This window comes from Natator depressus, chromosome 2 (genome assembly GCF_965152275.1).
Source record: "Natator depressus isolate rNatDep1 chromosome 2, rNatDep2.hap1, whole genome shotgun sequence".
Taxonomy (NCBI): domain Eukaryota; kingdom Metazoa; phylum Chordata; order Testudines; family Cheloniidae; genus Natator; species Natator depressus.
Window position 1 is genome coordinate 43,489,494 of NC_134235.1, and position 15,330 is coordinate 43,504,823.

The 15,330-nt window shown below is 42.8% G+C and overlaps 1 protein-coding gene across 2 annotated transcripts in view; it reads left to right on the forward strand.

The window, feature by feature from the left end:
- Window positions 1-15,330, forward strand: part of TRIQK (triple QxxK/R motif containing) — an 87,449-nt gene that overhangs the window by 27,266 nt on the left and 44,853 nt on the right. For both annotated transcript variants that reach the window (XM_074944106.1, XM_074944105.1), the window contains exon 2: window positions 301-381. In XM_074944106.1, the coding sequence (XP_074800207.1) occupies window positions 321-381 (61 nt within the window). In that variant the 5' untranslated portion in view covers window positions 301-320. The remainder of the gene's footprint in view (window positions 1-300; window positions 382-15,330) is intronic.

Genomic DNA, 15,330 nt, shown 5'->3' on the forward strand with positions numbered 1-15,330 from the left:
TGATCGTGCTGCCCCAATGGGTACTGCTAAGGGGAAAATTCTGACAACTGTGCATTGGGGTGGGGTACACATACATGTACAGCAGAGTGGACGTGTGCAACACATCTCAAAGAAAAACAGGTACAGAAGGGTTAGTAACCATTTCTACCATGTATAGGTTTATTCCTTTTGTATGGAATTTAGATAACTATTTTACTCGTTAAAGACTTTCTGTGATATGCATAGAATTCATTGGTTTGTTTAGATAATTCATTATTTTAAAATATGTGATTTTTCCCCCCCCCCCCCTTCCTTACTTAGTGGTTTTGGACTCAAAAAGGATGGGTAGAAAGGATGCCTCTGCCACAAGAACTCCTGTTGAGCAATACAGGAAACAAATAGGTAAGAAATACAGATTAATGTCTCCTTTTGGGATGCATCTTGTGTACAGTGTTAAGGGCCAGCGCATTCAGCAAAGACTTTAGACAGAAGAAAAAATGCATGATTTTAAAAGAAAACAACATTGTGATGTTTCACTCCATATTCTTTATGAAAATATGCTTGTGATATGAATATGACATAACTGAGATGTACTTTATGCAAGATGGGTTTTGTAAGATATCATTGGAAAGGTTATAATTTAATGGATGTGATTATCCAATTTGTATGTCTGTATCTGAAATTAGAAATATTGACTATGTATCTGTATTTCAACTATGCTATTTTGGGTGATGCCCACTGCTAGCACTTTAGGTACAACAGTGGAAAAGCCAGCCAGGGTTGATGACCCATCAACGAGGACAATGGACTATAAAAAGGCTTGGCCTTCTTGCAGACACTCCATACTGCCACTGACTCCTGGACGCTGTGATACTACAGAGTCAGGTGGTCTTGTCACCTGATACTAAACATTACCTGTAACTTTCCACTGGAAGGGAAAGGGGGGTCAAGTTTGGGAAACAAAGGATTCCCACCATATGTAAATCCTATTTAAGGGTGGGGAGGAAGGTATTGTCTCCTCTCCATGGTCTGTCTGCCCAAGAAGAAAGACTGCTAAAGCCACCTGAAGTGAAGGCGGGGAGGGGGAATCCAGACTGATGCAGGGGTCCAGTCTGAAAAGGAATATAACTGGGAACTCTGAACCACAGAAACTTTGCAACCTGCCTAAAATAACATTTAGGGTGAGAATTTACATTTGGTAATCTGTTTTTTTAATATATTGAGCTTAGCTTGCCTATTTTGCTTTATTTGGTCAGTAATCTGCTTTGTTCTGTCTGTTTATATCTTATATTCACTTAAAATTCACCTTTTATAGTTAAACTTATTTCTTCTTTATAATATAACCCAGTTTATGTAATTTCTAAATGGGGAGGGGGGAGGCAAGAAGTTGTGCATATCTCCGTCCACATTGAGGGAGAAGGCAAATTTCATAAAACCTTTGGGTATGTACCCCTTAAAAGGAGTGGGCATCAGAGTGTTGGGGCAAGCCCCTAAGGCTGAATCTTTCCAGAGCTGATCTCTGTCTCTCTGTGCAGCTGGGTGTGGCCCTGCCTGTGTGGTCAGCTGGAAGAGGCTTGTGAGCCTAACCCAGCAAGGCCAAGTTAAGGGAACCCAGGTTGGCAGAATGGGTGACTCAGTGGCATCCCACCACATCGGGTGACTCAGTGGCATCCCACCACATCAGATGACACCCCAACGGGCCCAAACCCATCACAAACATATTTTATGCTTGCAGATGCCAGTAAAATATTAAAAAGAAATAGTTAGATGATACTCCTTAACAGGTGAAGCTTTGTCTTATTCCATCTCTGTATGAATATATATGCCTGGCAAATTTAAATTTAAATGTGGTGGTCCAGGGCTATTTTTTAATATATATTGGGTGGTGTAAGACTTTATATGATATTACCAAATTCAATCAATAATTACTGAACACTTTAAAATAAAAACAGTAAATATAATATTTTCCCTTAACTTTTTTTTATGATGACTCATTTCCTATGTAGAGGTAGAAAATATGCAGATTACACCCCCCCCATATAACTGGTTCCCTAAATATGAATTTAGGTGCTTACCATTTGTACCCACTCTTAAAAATTCTCTACTTCTGAAATATTATATAATATTATAAGAGACAGACCCACATTTTCAAAAGTGGTTGCCTAACGTTAAATACATTTTATCCATAGTTAGTCATTTAAGTAAATAGCCTTATTTTACAGTTGCTGGGCAACCACAGCTGCCATTTAAATCTGCAGGAAAGATTGTATGTGATCGTATAAAAATATTGGGGCTTACTGGGGTGGGGGGTGTGACGTTCCCCTCTGGTGTTATCCTGACCGGTGATCTGCTTGGTCACGCCAATCCTTGACTCTGGGAGTCAGCTTTACCCTGCTCAGCTGTGAGAACCCCCAATAGCCAATATCTCCAGTCTCAGACACTAGCCAATATCTCCGTTCCCAGACACAACCCTAGGAACCTCTGTCTTGCAGTGTCCAGTTATGCCTGTTGGATGCTGCAAGCTTATATGAGTTTGTCAATTTAACAAATTGATATGTACCAGGCTTGTTATCCCAAGGGGAGCCTCTGACACGCTTCAAACCAAATGCAGTGTTTCAGGAAGAATAAACAAGCACATTTATTAACTATGAAAGATAGATTTTTAAGTGATTATAAGTCAAAGCATAACAAGTCAGATTTGGTCAAATGAAATAAAAGCAAAACACATTCTAAGCTGATCTTAACACTTTCAGTGCTCTTTCAAACTTAGATGCTTCTCACCACAGGCTGGCTGGTTGCTCTTTAGCCAGGCTCTCCCCTTCGATCAGCGCTTCAGTTGCCTGGTGTGGTGACTGTAGATATAGGTGGAAGAAAGCGGAAGAGCATGGCAAATGTCTCTCCCTTTTATCATGTTCTTTCTTCCCTCTTAGCTTTGCCCCCCCGACTCCCCCTTCAGATTCAGGTGAGCATTACCTCATCGCAGTCCCAAACTGGCCAAAGGAAGGGGGGTGACTCACTCGAGAGTCCAACAGATCCTTTTGTTGCTGTCTAGGCCAGTGTCCTTTGTTCCTGTGAGGCTGGGCTGGGTTTGTCCCATACCTGCCCTGATGAGGTGTGAACTGCCTCTCTGCTCTTGGAGAGTTTTTGCTTGGGCTTATTTTAAGCCATAAGGATACATTTTCAGCCTCATAACTGCATCATGAGCCTTCCGAAGACACCCGACATGACAAACTTTGCATTAGATTCCACACAATCATTTTACAAGGATGAACATGGGGGTGCTGGGGGTTCCCCAGAGGTACAGAGCATCACAGGGGGTGTGGGTGCAGGGGGCTCAGAGGGGTGGTCCAGGTACAGAGGTGGGGGACTTTGGTGGGGGAGTCTGGATGCAGGGGGTGGGCCTCATGGGTGGGAGGTCTGGTTGTGGGGGTGCGGAGCTTCTTGCAGCCAGGGGAGGTTCCTGGGGGTGGATCTGACCCAGCCCCAGCCTGTGCAGGGGAAGAGGAAGTCCTGCAGCCCAGCCCAGCCAGAACTAGCAGCTGGAGCCCGACACATGATAGGAGCCACTGGCCGGGGCATCCCCATCCCTGACCTTACCTAGTCCCACTCCACCCCCTCAGATGGTGATTTATGTCTCTGCCAGGTGCTCCCGACACCTGAACAAGATGTGCCCGCTCGAGACCGCTGCCTGGGAGGGCCGCGTGAATCAATTATTCTGTGGGGAAAGAGTAAAATCTGCGGGGGACATTAAATTCTGCGCTTATGCAGTGGTGCAGAATTCCCACAGGAGTAAACACTGAACTGTTGGAAATTACTGGTTAAGTACCTGAGAGCAGAGTTTGTTGAAGTGCTAAATCAGCTTTTGATAGCAGTAGCCTGTTTAGCAGGTGCAATGTATGTGTTTTCTTCATTTCAGCTAGTTCAGTTCAATGACCAGTTAATTCAAAATTAAGAAACCACTTGGGAGTTGAAAAAGCAGGGAAGCTTGTTTTACTTTTCCAATCTATGAATAAAAGCTAGGTGTGAAAGAATGAGTTCTTGTAGTTCTAAAATCTGGAAGGACAAGGTGACCATAAACAATTAGTTCAACTACAGATAATACTTTCTATGTTTATTAGACAGGTTTGCATTAAAAATTGATTTATTAAACTTTTTTTCTTATGGATCCAGCACAGTTAAGGCTTAGGAAAATAATGAAAAAGCAAAAACTCAAAACACAATTAAAGTAGATTTAAATCAAGGTTTCCTGCTTCTTGATTTAAATCATGATTAAAATCTGCTATTTAAATTGCATTGATTTAAATCAGTCCACCCTGAGCATTATGAAGTGAGGTTTGTGCATTCATTTCCCAGCGGAGAGGTGTTGAAAAACACCATTACTTGTTGGCAGTTGAATCAGAGAAGCCAGATTATAAACTGGCATGTGCAGCCAAACTGTCTCACCAGGGGGCATGGGACTTTCAATCAGGGTTTTGGCATGTTGGTGAGACAATGAGGCAGATTCACTGAAGCTGAAGAAGCGATGTGTAAGTTAATCCCCTCATAGTCAGATTCCTTCAGAATTTTGCACACATACACTACCTATGTCTAAGGGAGTTGGTGTGATTTATACATGGAGGAGCTGGAAAATTATGTAAATTAAAGTATTGTGGGGGCTAATTTGATTTACACATTCTTCTAGCTTCTCAGCAGGTAAATTATGTTTACATAGACTCCCTTGAGCATTGGTAGACCACATGTTAGTAGCTCTACAGGTGTCTGTTAGTGTGGAGGAATTCTAATTTAGGCAACACCTCTGAATTTGTAAATATGAGTCAAAGAGAATCTAAGTAACCCTAAAAGAAGTTCAAATTTGGCATAACAGACATATTGAAGGAAGAATGTGTAAGCAACACCAAGGTAGATTCCCACTTTTTCATACTCACTGAGGGTATGTCTGCATCGGGATGATAAACCCGCAACTGTCCTAGGTCACATGACTCGGGCTCATGGGGCTCTGTGTAGACGTTTGGGCTCGTGCTGGAGCCCATTTTTATCCCCATAGCCTGAGCCCCACAAGCACAAGTCAGCTGATCTGGGCCAGCTGTGGCTGCATCTCTGGTCTTTTATCCCTGCGTAGATATACCCTGAGACTCACCTGTGCTTTGGGCCATGAGTACTTGTAGATAAGGTCAGCTCTCTTTGTGGGGTGAAAGTAAAAACAGCAAGTATGATCATTTAAATCAGCACTTTTCAGAAGTATTTTATGCTATCCCCAGGCAATAGTATTTTGTTCCATATGTCTAACACGCACTACCAGACCAGAATGGGGTTCTTTTAACCCACAGCCTTTTTCATCTCCTCACTGAGAAGAAGAGTGTAACAGATGAGCAAGATAATATCAGAAGAAATCTTTTTCTAAAAAGAATGAACTACTATAATTTTTGCCCTCCCTGGAGTTGATAGAAACACTTAATGCTGGAGTGAATGCCACAGGGGGGAAAAGCTAGCAAGGTTGAATAAATTTCAAATCTAATAGAACTGGAGGTACAACCCTTAACATACTTTATCAGCAAACCAAGCTATTATTAAAAACAGTAACATATGGGAACGGTGAGTAGAGTTACTAGAAAATCAGACTTTTGTCTGCAATGTATGAGTTCAAGTTATCTTGGAAGGCAGGATGGGAAACTACAGACCCCATAGCATATACTTTATGGAAAGGTACTGCCGAAATGGCTTAATGGGAATACCAAATATAACCTGCTGAGTGGATAGAGAAAAGCTATTGAATTCCTATGAGGAATCAGGATGAAAGGAACAACTTGAAAGGTACTATTTTAGTACTCTACATGGAGAGAGACTGATCTTGGCTGTAGCAAAAAATAATAAAGGAGAAAAGACATTTATCTTCCCTGGCCTTAACTCTGCCACTGGGGTGGGGGAAAAATGGAGAGAAATTAAGGAGAATTTCATGGCATACCATATTAAGCACCTCTGCTTTTCCTAGGTAAGCTCAGGTAATTTTCAGTAAGAGTGGGTATGCTTCATAGGACTAGGAGAACTTGAGCTGACTACTGGAAAGAATTTATCTGAGAGGCCTGATTTTGCTCTCATGCTAGTTTGATGCTAGTGTAATTCCATTGGTTTCAGTGGTGTTTCTACAGATGTGCACTAGTGTAATTGAAAGAATCAGGCCTTACACATAAGGATTAAGAGTGAGGATGAATTACGTTCAGATACTTAAAAGCCTAATTATGTTGTTTTAGGTTTTGTTGATTGTTTTTCATGCCATGTTAGTAGTAGAAAGCTGTGTTCACTGATGTCTTTTTTTGTACTGGAGTTGGAGAATTAATTTCGGAAATGCAACCAGTACTAATACAGAATTGTAACAGTATAAAGTGACTGCAAATGGACAGGACACAAATAGATCTAAATATTGTGGGTCAAGTCCTGAGGCCATTTCTGTGGGCGCAAACGGCCCTAAAATAGAAGATACAATGCACTTCCATTATTTGGGAGGACAAAGCAGCAGTGTACTGGCACAAGAGATATCTGCACCTCCTTTTATGCCATTGATGTCACATCAGTGACGAGTCTTCACACAGGAATGCAGAAGTGATGGGAGTCAATACCTTACCCACAAAACCAAGGTATGGCATATGGTTCCACTCCGAGGACTGATCCATGAGGAGAAAATTCTATCGAGGGGAGCAGCTTTTGGAGAGACTTATATCAATAAAATATATTTAGAAGGCTTTCAAGAAATTACCTCACTGTAGTTGTACTTGAGAAAGCAGAACAATTTTGTTTCATAGTTGGATATTTGCACCAAAGCCAAGTATGGATTTCAAAATAATTGAAGAACATAATCATGAATTCAACAGGCTGTTTCCTTTTGCTGAAGTGAATAGGAAATTCATGCTGAGAGACTGGGAGGGAAAAAAGACAAATTCCTGTGCTAACTGTTAACCTTTGTCACTCAACCTTTATGCTTTCAGCACAAAATAGTAAAACTATTAAAGTAACAGAGATTAAAGAACCAGAAATGTGCTTATTGTCAAAAGGATCACTTTTAGCATTGTTTTATATATTTTTTTAAACTGCTGGATAAATTCCGATTTATTGTTGCTACTATATTTATAGAAATGTAACATTCATAGACCAGCTGACAGGTACAATATGTGTCCTCTTGGGATATCCCTAGTTGTACATTTTAGACTGGAATTTCCCATTTAACTTGGTCTCAGTTGTTCATAGAATCATAGAATATCGGGGTTGGAAGGGACCTCAGGAGGTCATCTAGTCCAACCCCCTACTCAAAGCAGGACCAATCCCCAACTAAATCATCCCAGCCAGGGCTTTGTCAAGCCTGACCTTAAAAACTTCTAAGGAAGGAGATTCCACCACCTCCCTAGGTAACGCATTCCAGTGTTTCACCAATCCTCCTAGTGAAAAAGTTTTTCCTAGTATCCAACCTAAACCTCCCCCACTGCAACTTGAGACCGTTACTCCTCGTTCTGTCATCTGCTATCACTGAGAAGAGTCTAGAGCCATCCTCTTTGGAACCCCCTTTCAGGTAGTTGAAAGCAGCTATCAAATCCCCCCTCATTCTTCTCTTCTGCAGACTAAACAATCCCAGTTCCCTCAGCCTCTCCTCATAAGTCATGTGTTCCAGTCCCCTAATCATTTTTGTTGCCCTCCGCTGGACTCCTTCCAATTTTTCCACATCCTTCTTGTAGTGTGGGGCCCAAAACTGGACACAGTACTCCAGATGAGGCCTCACCAATGTCGAATAGAGGGGAACGATCACGTCCCTCGATCTGCTGGCAATGCCCCTACGTGTACATCCCAAAATGCCATTTGCCTTCTTGGCAACAAGGGCACACTATTGACTCATATCCAGCTTCTCGTCCACTGTAACCCCTAGGTCCTTTTCTGCAGAACTGCTGCCTAGCCATTCGGTCCCCTAGTCTGTAGCGGTGCATGAGATTCTTCAGATGGGCACTACATTAGCCTTTTTCCAATCATCCGGGACTTCCCCCGATCGCCATGAGTTTTCAAAGATAATGGTCAATGGCTCTGCAATCACATCCGCCAACTCCTTTAGCACTGTCCTTCCTGAACAGTTTATATCCATCCATGACAGTACTCCAGTCATGTGAGTTATCCCACCAAGTCTCTGTTATTCCAATCACATCATAATTCCTTGACTGTGCCAGGACTTCCAGTTCCCCCTGCTTGTTTCCCAGGCCTCTTGCATTTGTGTATAGGCACTTGAGATAACTCGATGATCGTCCCTCTCTCTCAATATGAGGCAGGAGCCCTCTTGCACGCTTCTGCTCGTGCTTCCTCCCGGTATCCCACTTCTGCACTTATCTCAGGGCTTTGGTCTCCTTCCCCCAGTGAACCTAGTTTAAAGCCCTCCTCACTAGGTTAGCCAGCCTGCTTGCGAAGATGCTTTTCCCTCTCTTCGTTAGGTGGAGCCCGTGTCTGCCTAGCACTCCTCCTCCTTGGAACACCATCCCATGGTCAAAGAATCCAAAGCCTTGTCTCCGACACCACCTGCATAGCCATTCGTTGACTTCCACAATTCGACAGTCTCTACCCAGGCCTTTTCCTTCCACAGGGAGGATGGACGAAAACACCACTTGCACCTCAAACTCCTTTATCTTTCTTCCCAGAGCCACGTAGTCTACAGTGATCTGCTCAAGGTCATTCTTGGCAGTATCATTTGTGCCCACGTGGAGAAGCAGAAAGGGGTAGCGATCCGAGGGCTTGATGAGTCTCGGCAGTCTCTCCGTCACATCGTGAATCCTGGCAAGCAGCAGACTTCTCGGTTTTCCTGGTTGGGGCATCAGATAGATGACTCAGTCCCCCTGAGGAGAGAGTCCCCGACCACCACCACCCACCTCCTTCTCTTGGTCGTGGAACCCCCAATCCTAGGACAGTGCATCTCATGCCTTCCAATTGGCGGAGTCTCCTTCTGTTCCCTTCCCTCAGATGTATCATCTAGTCCACTCTCCGCATTAGTACCTGTGAAGAGAACATGAAAACGGTTACTTACCTGTATCTGCGTTGCTGGTACATGGACGCTCCCCTTTCTTCTTCTGGAGGTCACATGCTGCCAGATTTCTTCACCGTCGTCCTATCCCCGCAGTGCAGCCTGCTCTGAATCTTCAGAACATTGTGTCCGTAGGAGCATATCCTGATGTCTGTCCAGGAAATCTTCAGTTTCTCTTATGCAACGCAGGGTCGATACCTGTTGCTCCAGACCTTGGACCTTCTCGGCCAATATGGAAACCAGTTTGCACTTTGTACAGACAAAGTCGCTTCTGTCCTGTGGAAGAAAGACAAACATGGCACGTCCAGTGCAGGTCACAACAGCTGAACACTCCCCATCCATATTACCTTCCTTCTATGAGCTTCCTCAGGAGTTGTAGTAACTACTCAGAGAAGCTGACAAGATGTAAGCCTCAGTGGGCTCTCCCCAGGCAAACTCCATCTGTTAGCCTCTCTGCTGTTCGCTGCTCAGCTGGTGTGCAGCTGACTAGCTTTTTATAACAGTCAGGCCCACTCAAGGCTCACCTGGAACAAAGCACTCCCAATTCACACTTTTCAAACAACCAATCAAGCACACTGTCAGACTGTCCCCATAACAGACAGTCAGATACTCACCAACACAGCCTCCGTAATGCAGCCCTTAGCGTACCTCCTCTCAGGCAGATCCCAGGCAAACTCCCTCTGTTAGCCTCTCTGCTGTTCGCTGCTAGCCTCTCTGCTGTTCACTGTTACAGCATGTCCCGTTGCTAGCAATAGGATGTGACCCAGGTATTCCTGACATCATACGTTTAATGGTGACAGATGAAAATTTGGCGCATATTAAGTACTTTCAGTGGTTAGCAGTCTTAAACAGGACAGCAGAGAGAACAGTTTTGCAAGTCATAAGCTGTAAGGGAGCATAGATAGGCACCTATTTTAATAACCAAATAGGTTGCAGTTTGCGAATGGTAATTTGTAGTGAATACCAAAGGTTTCACAACTGGGTTATGTTAGTACTTTGTGAGCAAGGTTATTGGAACATTTTCAATTTCAGTCAAACACTGTTACTCTGAACTGAGCTCTCTAATGAAATGGGGAAATTTCCTTTGTATGGGATAGTTCTGTTATATCCCTCTCTAGTCAAAGGACAGAGCAAAAAAAGGGAGGGGAAAAAAGATAAGCTTCCAAAATATTTCTGCATTTTGGTATATGCTATGTTTTCTTAACCAGCATGTACAAAACCTGATATTTCTGAACACTGATTTTTGGAATGCACAAGCGTATTCGTCATCTTCTGTTGGCCCCTTGCCTCATTCACTATGCACCATACAACTTCTTCAGTGAATTACATCCGTCTTATTTATGATGCACCATGCAGCTGTGTAGTGTATGAGCAAGGGTGCTCAAGACTTTCAGTTCACTACATAACTCTGCTGTCTCCACTGTCTAATGTGTTTACTGAATGGGGCCAGGGCTTTGGCACAATAAATTGAATATTATCATGTAATGAAAATCTGTGTTATAATACAGACTTGAGGAGCAGAGTTAAGACTGTGCAACTTTTAACTGTCATTTCCTGACTTTTGAGTGCTTGTATTTGCAACTTTAATGTCCCTTGAATATATATATAGATAGATAGATAGATATGGAATTTCCTATTATTTTTATAAAGAAAAGTAAAGAGAGAGAAAGAAGTTTGATCATGCTACTGTTTGCTAGATAGCGGTGAAATACCCTCTATAGCACAGTATGTGCAATCAATGAGCCCTTGCCTCATTCCACAGACAGTTTTTAGCTCATAAGTAAAACAGCAGGATTCCTTCAAAGCCCTGCCTCTTTTCATACACACCTTTACAGGACAGAGTTGGCGGAGCTAAAGTTAGGTTTGTATTCTAGAGCCCCACAGTTTCTTAAACTTGAAATTCGACTATATTTTATTAACCACACATGCACTTCCAACTGATTCTGAGACATGGTCTATTCAATGTAAATTTCTACTCAGTTTATATGCTGCACAAATGTGAAATGCCAATGGAAGGACAGGTGATAAGTAATTTTAATAATTTAACATAATCCAGCATACACGTGCAAAGTCCTCTTTATAAACCTGTAAAACCTAGCCTAATCAGAGCCAATATTTATTGGATCCTTGGAAGACGTATCTAAATCCTTGGGACTGCATTCCTACCAAATTCTAATTTTCCATCTCTTTCTGCTTAGGTATTAGAACTGTTCAAAAACAGGTGCAACCATTTTTCTTGGGTAAGAAGAGGTTTTTTCCCCCAGTCCTATGCTTGAAATGAAACCGTCAGAAGAACAATTCTCCCAAAATTTATATATATCTATATATATCTTAGAAAAATTTATAAGCAGCTGAAAATGACTCTTTGTAATAGAAATGCTAAGACAATCTAGACTGCATGTGATGCGAATAATAGATATTTCCATCTGATTTACTATTAGTTTGTTCTCTTTGGTATTTTTTAAGGCAGAAAATGAGTCAGAGTGGGGGATGTTGAAAAGGAGACTAGTCCACTAGTTTATAAACAAGATCTCCCATCCATTTTTAACAGTGAGGATGATTAACCATTGGAACAACTACCAAGGGACGTAGCAAGAATTTATCCCTATCCTGATTTTTGCTTGCATATTTATACCTGGCTCTGGAAATTTCCACTACATACATCCGACGAAGTGGGTATTCGCCCACAAAAGCTTATGCTCCAATACATCTGTTAGTCTATAAGGTGCCACAGGACTCTTTGCCGCTTTTACTTCCTTATGTTAATGCAGCAGGGCCAGTGAAAGACCCAGGAATATGAATAAGTTCCATACTCTAATCCAGGAGTCGGCACCACCGTGTTGCGCAACAGACACTTGACAAAATTATTGTATTTAGTGACGGACATTGTGGGGAGGTTCTGTCATTCAGTCATTAAATTTTTTGAAAAATTAGCACGGACCGCAACATTTTTACCATGGACACTTGTGTATGGACACATTGCTGACCCCTGCTCTAATCACTTCACTGCAATGTTCTTTCAGGAGGAAAATTAGCTTCCTCACTACCCAGTCCTGATTCATTATATTGTTTGACAGAGGCAACAGTCTTAGCAGACTAAAAGTGCTTTGGAAGGAAGTTTAAGGAATGATGATAATGCTAGTTTTATTTGGAAAATGTCCCTGGCGCACACCTTGAACTGTACAAGTTATTTAAACTACATTAAGCTTTAAAAGAAGATTATTTTCTGAAACCAGTCACCAGGCTCCTAAAAAAGGAGAAGAGGTAAAAGGGGAAAATGCTAATTTCAGTGCCAGCAGTGGTCAAAGAAATAATGAAAACAAAAAAGGTTTCAAATATACCTATTGCCTGCATTCTGGTAGATGATTGTATGGTAGCAAGGCGATTAAATAAATTTTGCATGCAAATTAATTCATTTCTGTATGTATGAAGGGGGAGGTGTGTGGGAGCCCAACAATTTCCTACGTGTACCTTAAATGGCAATATTTGGCAAATTGCACATCAGATACACGAAACACTGTTTTTACCCAAAGCACCTAATTCAGACTTGGGATAAGTGGTGAAATTTCATTGATCTTAACAAACACGTCTTAATATGGACACAGAGATCCTTCTTATGGTGAGTTGCCAAAAGAAAAAATAATATGGAATAGTATGTCTGGGAAAATATGAAAATATAGACAAGTTTAACAGCCAATCTTCTTTATCTTTTCTTTATGCAGTAGCAGGTGTTAATACACCTCTACCCCGATATAATGCTACCTAATATAACACGAATTCGGATATAACATGGTAAAGCAGTGCTCTTGGGGGGTGGAGCTGCATGCTTCAGCGGGTCAGCGCATCAGCCTCCGACACGCTGCTCTGAGTGGCGTGTTAATGGTGCTGGGCCGTGGCCGAGGGGTTGAATAAGGGGCAGAGGATCTCGGGGCGGTCAGGGAGCGGGGGGGTTGGATGGTTTGGAGGTTCTGGGGGCAGGGCGGTCAGGGGACGGGGAGCAGGGATGTTGGATAGAGCATGGGAGTTTCGGGGGGTCTTTCAAGGGGCAAGGGTGTAGATAGGGGTCGGAGCAATCAGGGGACAGGGAGCAGGGAGGCTGTGTAGGGGGTGGGGTCCTGGGGGTGATTAGGGCTGGGGGGGGTCTCTGGAGGGGGTAGTCAGGGGACAAGGACCTGGCGGGGGGGTTGGATGGGTCAGGGGTTCTGAGGGGTCTGTCAGGGGGCGGGAAGTGACTTAATAATGAAAATGCTCGAGGCCAAAGCAAGTTCGATATAACGCAGTTTCACCTATAACGCGGTGATAGCTCCTGAGGACCGCGTTATATCGGGGTAGAGGTGTAGCACAAACATAGATCCCATCATTAGCTTTAGCCCAGTTTTGCTTTTGAAGGCAAAATTGTGCCTCCCAATATGTGTTCAAGACCTCACCTATATTTAGGAGGTCCATAAACCAAAACTCTAGGTCCTCATAAATATGCATTTCCTTTACTCTTTTAAGTAAGCTACTATTGCTGTCATTCACTTTTAGTTAAGACCTGTCAGGTGGTGTTTATGTTGAAGGAAAGGAGTTTAAATTACAAGTGAACTGAAGAACTGTATTTCATTTGAGTGCTAAAATTATGAGTGACTTGGGAAGATTATTCCTCACAAGTAATTTTAGGATCCCAGGAGATAATGGTGACGCATAAAAGAGATGTTCCTGTCCCTGTTAATTCCATTAAAACCATCTGATTTCTACATTGTTGGTGAATAGGTCTCCAAGAACTTGTTTTGATGTAAATTTTTCATCTTGTGGAATCACTTTCACAATATCATCTAACATATACTTCTGCTTAGAGTGTCTGCATTGACACCTGAAGTGACAGTGATATATAGATCTGACAAAGCATCCTTTGTAATATGCTTCATTGACGTGAAAATTGCAAATGCTGACAATATTACTGGAAACATCTTACTTGGACAGAATTAACAAATTGCACTGACACTATACAAAGGATCTTGGGATAGTCCTATAATGTGCAGCTGGTCCAGAGTAACATGATTCCTTTTACTGAGGAGTTGTAACACGTAGGCAGATGGCATCTAAGAATTTAGAGCCTCATCCTAAATTGAGAAGCAGCATGGTCTGCTGGGTGAGGCAGTTAAGATATTTGGGTTCTATTTCCAGCTCTGCCATTGGCCTGCTGTGTGGCCTTGAGTAATTCCTTTTTCTGCCTTTGTTTCCTCTCCCACTCTTTGTCTGTCTTTTCTATTTAGATCAAGAGTGGCCAGCCTGTGGCTCCAGAGCCACATGCAGCTCTTCAGAAGTTAATACGCGGCTCCTTCAGAAGTTGTATAGGCACCAACTCTGGGGCGCCAGGCTACAGGCGCCAACTTTCCAAAACCAAGTATTGTTTAATCTCAACAGTAGGAACACAGCATAACGAGAGAAAGGGTTTTAACACAACGAACAGTTTATGAACATCTATTTTATGTAAAGCTTAGGTAGGCATAGCTTCTCCAGACACCTCCACTTCTGGGACTGGGTTTCAATCTGCTTCCCTGCAATCTCTGTTTTCCTCTCCCATTGTGCTTCAGGGGGTCTTCTGTCAGTCTTTGCTCTGGGTCTCTTAAATTTGGAGAAACCAGTTTATATGACCCATTGGGGGAACATGGATAGACTTCATATTATCACAGTTTAGGGCCAGAAGAGACCACCAGTTCATCTACTCTGACCTGTATATCAGAGGCCACCAACACCACCCAGCTCTTGCAAGGGGTTGCGGAAACGTCCTTATAGTAGGGGAGGCACCATGGTCCCCACACACACTGCCCCGTCACCCCAAGGCCCCGCCCTCGCACCACCCCTTTTCCCCAAGCCCTCGCACCGCCCTTCCCCTCTACCTCTCCTCCCCCAGCCCCTTCCGGCACATCTGGCACTTGCATGCTAAACCCAAAAATCAAAATTAGACTGAATTTACAACCTACTTCAAAGCAGTTGGTTCTCAGCATTGTCTTTTATGTAGTGGCAAGTGTGGGTATCAGATGTGTTAGCCTTCCTGCCTACTTTCAGATCAACTGCTTCTGGAATTAACCCTTGGTAATCACTTAGCCAACAACATAACAAACAGACAGATGGAACACATAATATTCATAAAATGTTACAGACAGCTCCTTCATCCTTCACAGTAAGTTCGGGACAGGGCCTGTCTGTTGTTATGTGCTTGCGCAAACCCTAGCCCTAATCTCAGTTGTGTCCTCAAGGTGCTTCTGTAGTACAACTAGATGATCATAATTGTAGAGCTTATATGTAGAACATTCCCCAGAGCC